This window comes from Tauraco erythrolophus, chromosome 10, assembly GCF_009769465.1.
Source record: "Tauraco erythrolophus isolate bTauEry1 chromosome 10, bTauEry1.pri, whole genome shotgun sequence".
Taxonomy (NCBI): Eukaryota; Metazoa; Chordata; class Aves; order Musophagiformes; family Musophagidae; genus Tauraco; species Tauraco erythrolophus.
The window spans coordinates 34,508,430-34,517,480 of NC_141474.1; the positions used below are offsets into that span (position 1 = coordinate 34,508,430).

General features: G+C 51.4%; 1 protein-coding gene across 2 annotated transcripts in view; it reads right to left on the bottom strand.

The window, feature by feature from the left end:
- WLS (Wnt ligand secretion mediator) overlaps positions 1-8,756 on the bottom strand; it is a 29,866-nt gene extending 21,110 nt beyond the window's left edge. For both annotated transcript variants that reach the window (XM_086617573.1, XM_086617572.1), the window contains exon 1: positions 8,651-8,756. In XM_086617573.1, the coding sequence (XP_086473699.1) occupies positions 8,651-8,756 (106 nt within the window). The remainder of the gene's footprint in view (positions 1-8,650) is intronic.
- Positions 8,757-9,051: the final 295 nt, after the last annotated feature.

Consider the following 9,051-nt stretch of genomic DNA (forward strand, 5'->3'; position numbering starts at 1 on the left):
GAGCTCAATTTTTCAATATTTTCACTGTACAATATTACAACGCATAAGAGTTTATTAATTTCAATAAATTAAGCAGATCCTTAAACAGCTCCTGCGATAAGTAGCCTGGTCTAGTTGAGAGGCGTCCTTACCCATGACAGGGAGGTTGGATTAGATGATCTCTAAGGTCCCTTCCAGCCTGTGCCATTCTATGATAAACCTTCAAATAATTCCTTCCTTCTTCCCTCCTCCACCCTTCTGCAAACCAGGCGTTGGGCCCCTCCCCGCTCCGGTGGGAACGCTCACCTCCACGATATAGATTTTGCCCCTTCCCATCCCAAACGCCTACAGCATTTCCAATTAACCACTGACCCTCGCTCTCGCCCCATCAACAAGCCCTTTAGAAAATCTCAATTGCATCGTGTCTACATTGATTAAAGCCTGAATCCCACTGACCTCAGGCGGTGTTAACTTCTCCCGGGCACCCCGAGCATTCCGCTTTTCTACTCAATTACCCCCTTCTGCGCGGAGCCATCGCTCCCCAACGAGCACACACAATGGACTTCTGCTTCATTACACCAACCAACCGCCGGATGGGAATAAACAAGCTAATTTATCATCAGGCAGACCCAGCTCTTCCAACTAGAACAGCGAGACCCTGAATAACATGATCTGTACTTATCATTTAGACGTGTATCTTTATCTCAGCACCAACGTTTTCTTTTCTACCTCCCTCATTCCTGACCCTGATGCCACCAGTTTAATACTTGCATGGGAGTGACCACTAAATGCACTCTTTAAATTACTATTTTTTTATTACTAGTCACTATTTCACAAGCTGCATGAAAGCCTTTTTCTGAACACCGCAGCAGCTTTTATACGCAGGATTGCTGTATATTTCAATCATCTCATTCATCTTTTAAAAACCAAAGGAAAAATAAGAAAAAACAACCCCACTACCTGCTCGAAGCCCACTCCCCTTGGGGACAGGTCTGTCTTATCATTTGACTTCAAGCTTTATCAAGACCACAGTCCTTTAAAGCCCCAGGGCACCACAGCCATCCTTATTTACAGCAGCAGTTGCGAGACACAGCGCTGTCACTGAACACCTTATTTGTCATTTCCAATAGATTTTTCAATACTACATGTTTCTCTCTTTTTTTGTTTCAGACCATGAAAACGAACCTGTCCAACCAGCCAAGTTTGGGAGGTTCCTGACCCAAGCCCACATTCCACAGCCAGGTCTCCCATGCCAGGCGTGGGGAGTGAGCCAGGACCAGGCTGTGCCCCAACCTCCGCCAGCGTGGGCTCAGGCAGCGCTGCCCAACCCACCTCGATGGGATGGTAGTCCTGACCCAGTTCAGAGTACGGTTGGGTGGAGGATGACATTTGGTGGAGGATGACATTTGGTGGCACAGCCAACAGCCCACACCTCTGCCAAACTCAAGCACCTCTCCCATCTCCAACTGGGGTGGGACATGTTGGGATTTGAGGGCCCCTCTCCAAACACGACTGCCAGCAGAACAGCCTGACTGCACTTTCGAGAAATTTCTATGTTTTTTCAGTTTCCTATAACCAGGCAGTGGCTGGAGGTATGTGCGTGTACACATGCTGGGGGTGGTTTTGTTTGGTTGTTTTTTTTCCCCCTCAAGTTTTGCTCTTCAACACTTCTTTTGCCACTTTGGGCCGTGCAAGCAGAAGAGCTGTGTGTGCAGCAAAACACACGGCTCTTCTGCTTTACAGCAGCAAAAGTCAGATTTTCTGCCATGAGTCAGATCTTTGAGCTCTGTGCCAAGAGCCTTTAAAGCCGAAAGCACAGTCAGGATCCCTGCGGGAATGGGGGGGTCGAAGCACCCTGCAAGGCTGCTGCCACCCCACGCCAACCGAGGGGTGCCTGGGGATCACTCCTGCTCTTGGAGATAAGGATTATTGCCTCAGCCCCAGGCAAGTCTCAAAGCAAGAAATGCTTGGGAGGCAGTGAAGTGTGAGTATATTTGCTGGAGAACAGAACGACCGACCTCCAGGATTCACATACATATGCAACAGCAGCAACAAATGCAAACGAAGCGAGTGCTAGGAGCTCCATACAGGCAGAAATAGATATTGAAAAATATTTAATTTAAAAGGAGAAAAAAGAAAAAAGATGGTAGAACTGATTTACTAATTGCCACAGACAGTTTGATCTTCCGCCAAGCCGTCCTTTGTCGATTTTCGGCTCCGATGAAACGCTTTCCAGCTACGTCCAGCCAAGATATTAAATCCCTGCAAAGTGAGGTCTAAAATAGCAGTTATCAGCCGACCTTATCCAGCAGCTTTTCACTCGAGCCACAGCCTGAAACTCTCCAAGTCGACCACTACAGGTAACAAGATACCTTGGAACAGCCCACACTCCAGACATGTGAAGAATTCCATCTGCATTTGAATAGGAGGGATGCGGGTGGGACCCCCAGGCTGGGGCCAGCAGCAGCCAGGACACCTCCCACTCTTCAAAGGCTTTCCCGGGCTATCGTGGAGTTATAACTTGACTTCAAAGACCATAAAACGTTATTTAACAAAGAAAAGACTTCCTGCTTAATCTCGGGAAACGCAGAGAGGCAGCAGGACCACCCTCGGGAAGTGGCAAAAGGGAAGAGGAGTAGGAAAAGGAGCGTCCTCTTTGCATAAAGGACGAGGCACAGAGTTTCCCTGATGCATCTCTCCCATGTCAACAGTGGTTTGGAAGTGATGCAACTGTAAGAAGAGCAAAAAAAAATAAATCCAACCATTGCCTCAGAGGATTCACACCCCAGCTCCTCAGGCCCCCAGCATGGACCTTTCTGCCTGGGAACTCTCAGTTTCTGGCACATTTGCCCATTCAGCTACAGCTCTTAAAAAGAAGAATCGAGCAAACTTAAAACTAAACAGACACGACCTTTCCCATCTGCTTTTTCCATCGGCTCCCGGCGCTTCTGCCAAGGCTGCAGCACTGAAGGGATGTGTCTATACAGAGGAGGCTATTGGCATTCATGTCCACAGCACGGCACCAACCTATTCAGCACGGCTTGCCTGGCTTCTGGAGAGGCCAGCGATGAAAGAAAGTCAGGCACATAAAAACAGGCTTTGTCCTGGAGCCCACAGACACTCTTCCTCACATCCACGTACCTCTGAAATCAGAGCGGCTCTCCTGTCAAAAGATCAGTCCAGCCCAAAGAAGGTAATGAAATCCCAGGAAAGAAAATTAAATCCTGGAAACTCGCTGCTCAGGAGCCAAATCAGACATTTAGATAATGAGCCCAGATTGTCGTTAGCTGCTCAGCCATCTATACACGACTCATTATCTCTCTGGGCGAGACACACCAGTTAAAGAGTTTGATTCGCTCCAGTCAAAACAATTCTGGTTTTTTCCAACCTTAAGCCGAGGCAAGGAAGCAATGAACTCACACCTTCTTAAATGCATCCCCCTCGTCCAGCAGACTCATGCTAAATAAATACCTCCACTTTTCCAATCAGTTAAATTTGTAAAGTGGACAGTTGGGCACTGGACTTTCACTACTTAACTGTACGTATCCAGCTCCTACACTTTGTCTTCACTATACAACGGTTCTCCTGCACTCCACCGGCTCATCCAGACTGAAACAGGGATAAGCTGTGACTTGGGACAAGGCATCCTTGGAGTCCCAGAAGTCACTCATATTAAATAGCCCATTGAAAAGTTATCTTTCAATACCTTGTCCAAGGGAACAAAAAAACCGCAGTTGTGACACGGGGATACTGCTGCCCAGATTTGAGCCATAAAGCCTTGGGTGTTTTTCTTAAGTACTATGTATATAAAGGAGTTCCAGGATGCATGGGAACCTTGCATCCTGGAACTCCTTTATATACACAGTATTTTTAAAAAAAGAGGGACATCATCAACAGCTTCCCACAAGGTATACAGAAGAAGACTATTTATCATCAAAAGTTTTGGTTTAAAGCAAACCAAGAGGCATTAAGCCCACAGTAGAGTCCAGCCAGATTTCCATACACCATGAAATTCCTACCACGTGGCCAGCGGTCCAGAGGAAAGGATATGGGGTGTCCCAGCCCACCTCTGGTCCTAGAGCAGCAGGTTAAGACTCCCAGGAAGAAGCAGGGCCAGACAGATGCCACAGCTGGTCCAGCTGTGGGAGGGTTTGTCCTCAGGCCAGTCCGAGGCTGTTGCTCCACATGCCGACTGGCACAACTCAAAGCCCGGACGAGCGCGGTGGCAGCCCTGGGGACAGCTGGGATCTGGCTAAACCCACATTGTGTTACAGAAAAGACAGAACATACATATGCATAGTATGAGAGGGCTCCCCGGAATGCTGGCGTGACGGTAAATCACCGTTAGCCTAATTTCTCACAAACATTAATGCTGCCTTGAATAACAGAAAACATTCCTGTTTGATCCCACGCTCCTATAATATATGTATGCCATCACTCCCAGCAGGGTAAGGAAAATGAGGTTTTATCATGCCTGATTTTAAGGATCACATCTTATCAAGCACTGATACATCCCGACAGAACATGTAACATAATCCAGAAGCATAATCTTTAGGCAAGACATTTAGCAGGGAACAGAGCAGCACCAGAAATTCTGCAGGGCTCGAAAACAGGTTGGTTTGAGGCAGCAACAATCCCAGTTGTCTGGAGCCAGCAGTTCGTAGCTGTAGCATGATAACAAAGAATGAGCTCAGCAAAATTCTCTTTTGAGGCGTTTTCTCACTCCTCAGATTTGCAAAGCTCCCTTAGACAGCCACAGGAGCTTCACCCCAGCAAGGGAACGACTCCCACACACGCACATCTCATGTTTTGCCAACACACATTCCTAAACAAAATCCACACGAGAGCTGATAAGAGTCCTGCTTCCAAATAAAAGAGAGCTGTTGGAAATCTGCAAGCTGTAGTAAAACTCAGACATCAATGCAGTTTACTGTTCAAAAACTAGCTGGGAAACCACCACTGGCAGAAAACCCTGGGGTCCAGAAAAATGAAGCTTTGCCGTCGTTGTCGTACCAGGTACCGACGCGTCACATTTGCGTGTTTTGGACTTGCACGAGTAATCTGTTAAAATAGAGCACTTAGTCATTGTTTTGAAACATGACCTGACTGCTACAGGCCAGGCTGCCTTCGCTCTGCAGCCCTGTCCCACTTGTGTACATATTTTGGTTTGTCTAGACCTGAATAAACTAAAATAACCAGATTCTCCGTGCCTTGCTGGGTGCACTGGATCAAACCGGAGCAGGACCGCTATTTCGGGGACACCTCAGCTCCCATCCCACCTCGGGTCACACCTCTCCCAGGAGCAACAGCTCCGCACCCAGCCACCGTCTCCAGCTGCGCGGCAGAAGAACGTGGCCACCGACCCGCTTCTCACCAGATGCCTCTTAGGAAACGCCACGTGCAAGGGACTAAATAAAGGAACAAGGACCCCGAGGTGCAGACCCTGGCGGTGGTCCAAGGGGTGGGCCACAAGCCACCAGGACCCCAATGGCAAGGCACACTCCCAGGCCAACTCCTGGGAATTGTCACACAGACCCCCCGGGTTCCGTGCCCTTCTTGTCCATCACTGTGCCAGATGTTGGGGACCACAGCTGGTTTACACAGAAGACCTGGCAGTTTCACAGGCCCTGTATATGCCAAGGCTCCCAGCTCCCAAGAGGGCTGGCTGGGAGCTGCTGGAGCCCTCTGGAACAGCTGCCCCACAGCCACCCGAGCTAAGCAGGGCACAAGCCTCTTAACTCCCTGAACACATCACAAATGGTAAACACACCAGCTTGGGTGATTGATTAGTGCAGTTTTATCACCTCAAAGATCAGAAGTGGGGTTTTCCAGCAACTGAAGTTCACCTACAATAACCCCCAAGGACTCATCCCCAGAAGAAGATGCGCTGTACAAAGTTACCCCGAGTTTGTGCAAGATGTTGAGACTCAGCCCTGAATCACTGTCTCTGATGGCAGAATCACAGAATCACAGACTGGTTTGGGTTGGAAGGGACCTCAAAGATCATCCAGTTCCAACCCCCCTGCCATGGGCAGGGACACCCTCTACTACACCAGGTTGCTCAAAGCCCCATCCAGCCTGGCCTTGAACACTTCCAAGGATGGGGCAGCCACAACTTCTCTGGGCAACCTGTGCCTGTGCCTCACCACCCTCAGAGGGAAGAATTTCTTCCTTAGATCCTATCGAAATCTCCCCTCTTTGAGTTTAAAGCCATTGCCCCATGTCCTGTCACTACACACCCTTGTCCAAAGTCCCTCTCCAGCTTTCTGTAGCCCCTTTAGGTACTGGAAGGCTGCTGGAAGATCTCCCCAGAGCCTTCTCTTTTCCAGGCTGAACAGCCCCAACTCTCTCAGCCTGTCTCCAGAGCAGAGGTGCTCCAGCCCTCGGATCATCTTTGTGGCCTCCTCTGGACTCGCTCCAACAGCAAGAAGAGCTGCCAACCACAGTGAGCCCAGCCCCAGTATCAGCTCAGCCCCCCCACCCAGGACAGGCTCCCCCCCGCCCCCCACCATGGGTGCCAGCAGCAGCAGTGAGAAGGGCAGGGAATAAGCAAGATGGAACTCTCAGCATCCCAGTTCTTTCATCCCCAAATCCCTACAGACCCGAACAAAACCATTTCTGTCTATTCCCTGTAAAGCTCAACAGAAACACGGCTGGTTGTCACAGAGGTCCCCGGCTGGTGACAGGGACGGGGCATTCTGATCAGCACCTTCCTTTTGTACAAGCAACTTACTTTTTTTTAAACTTGGAAGCGAGAAGCTACTAGAAAAAAACATTTTAAGATGAACACCGAGCTGGGCTTTTCCGCATAACACAGGCCAAGACATTTTATCTAATGAATCAGCGTTGGGCTCAGGAATCTGCTCTTGAACCAGCTCCTTTTAAACAACAGAAAAAAACAAAACAAAAAAGGAAGGAAGGGAAAAAAGCCACTCCTATTAGTATTCGGTGTTGGTTCAGGCCCATAAGACAAGAAAAACTGGAGTTTAATCCAATGCTTGCCACCAACTCCTTTGTGATTAAGCAAAGATGAGGAATTAAAGCAAGAGAATGAAAGAAATAAAAAGTTTTTGAAAATTATGGTTCCTACGGCTCGTAAGAACAGATAATTAGAGAGGCTACAAATGCAAAACACTAATATATCTCAGGAATTCTCAATCCGCTTTCGGGGGAGCGGCTGTAGCTATTTCTTCAGTCTCTCCCAAACAGAGACCACCGCGAGAACAGCCCAACTTTCATCTCCCAAATGAAAAAACAACACAACAAATTTTCCCGATGCCCCTTCGGAGCAGCGAGACTCGAGTTACCCGCAACGGTTACCGAAAAAATCCCCCCAGCCCCAGACGCGACCCTGCCCCCGGGGAAGGGGAACGGATCCTCGGGCGGGAGGGAGAAGGGGAGAGCGGGGAAGGGTTCGGGTCGGGAATTCCTCGGCCGGCAGCACAGCCCTTCCCGAACATCTCCCACCGCAAACGGCCAAAGCAGCCGGATATACACGCCGAGCGTTAACGAGGAGCCGGCGCATAACTCGGCTGCTTTCTAGTAAAAAAAAATAAATTAATTAAATAAACATTCCAGCGACTGCCCCAAACCCCCGCTATCCTCCATCTTTCTCCTTCCATCCCCCACCTCCTTCCTCCAGGCAAAAAATTCAAACCCCCCCCAGAGGCAGAGGGATGGCGAACCCCCCCTGCCAGTTGGTCGCCGGAGGTGGGAGCCCCGGGAAGCGCTTCCCCGGGGGCTCCGCGCCGCTGCCCGCCGGCACCGGGGGAACGAGGGGAATTAATCACGATCCGGGCTCCAAAGTTTCAGGCGCGGAGACTGGCGGGCGGAAAGTCGGGACGCGGCTCGGGGAAGGCTGGTGCCGCCCGGGAAGCGCCGAACGCGGCGGAGGGACGCGCCCGGCCCCGGGGGGTGGGGGGAACAAGGAGCACGGGGAAGGTTAATCCCCCCCCCCTCCAGGTTTTCCGCGAGCAGAAGCAAACCCAAGTGGAGCCCACGCGGTTTTAAGCGCCTTTTGGAAGCGGGTCGGAGGTGGGGGGGGGGGGGGGGGTCCCTCCAGGAGAAGCGACCTCGGACAAAAGCGCGGCGGCGGCGCGGGAGGAGCGGGGCCGGCAGGCACCCGAACGGGCCCCACCGCACCCCAGAGATCACAGAAACAGCCCTGCCTCGCCCGGAGCAGCGAGCATTAATTATTTAAAAAAAAAAAAAATTTTTTTTTTTTTTCCTCCAGCGTTATGGCAAGCGGTGAGGTTTCCTCCCGCGGCCGGTTCGCAGGCCGAGAAACGGGGAGGGGCGGAGGTACGAGAAGAGCGAAGGAAGATTTTTTTGAGAAATAAGAAAAAAAAAAAATGCTTTTAACAAAACCCCAACTTTGCCAGTCAAGGCTCCCCTGCGACCAGTCGCCATACTGAACACACACACACCACCCCTCCTTCCTCCTCCTTTAAGTACGGACTGAAACCAGGCCAAAAAAACTTTTCTCTGTCCCTTCTTTTCTCGCAGGCACTAGAGTGAAATGTGCACAAAGAGGCCCAGGGAGCCGTGTTTGCTTAACTACAATAGCCGGGCTAATTAGCTCATGGGAGCGAGTCAGCGATACTGTAACAAGTAGCCAAACAACCGCGAGCCAGGCGAGGAAGAGGAGAAAGTTTGCACCTTCGGCACTCACCGATCAGACCCCCCACCAGGAAGGCGATGACTTGGAAAACCAGCAGGATCCCCCCGACGATGCACAGCTTTTTGGTGCTCATGTTCTCGATGATAGCCCCGGCCATCTTCGCCCGCCGCTACCCACCCCTCCCCGCTCCCCGAGCCGGGGAGGGGGCGGCTCGGCCGGGTGAGGCTCCGCAGGGACGGCCCGGGCCAGCCGGCACCGGCTCCCGCCCCGCCGCCGCCCGCCGTGATTGTGGCCGCTGCTCGGCTGCATGTGGCCGCTTTAAAGCAGCCCGGAGCCGGTCACATGACGCCGCCTCCGCCGCCCCTCCCCGCTCCTCCCGCCCCGCCACCGGGCCGGGCCCGGCCCCCCCCACTGCACACCCCCCCCCCCTCCTCCTTTCCCCCCCCCCGGTT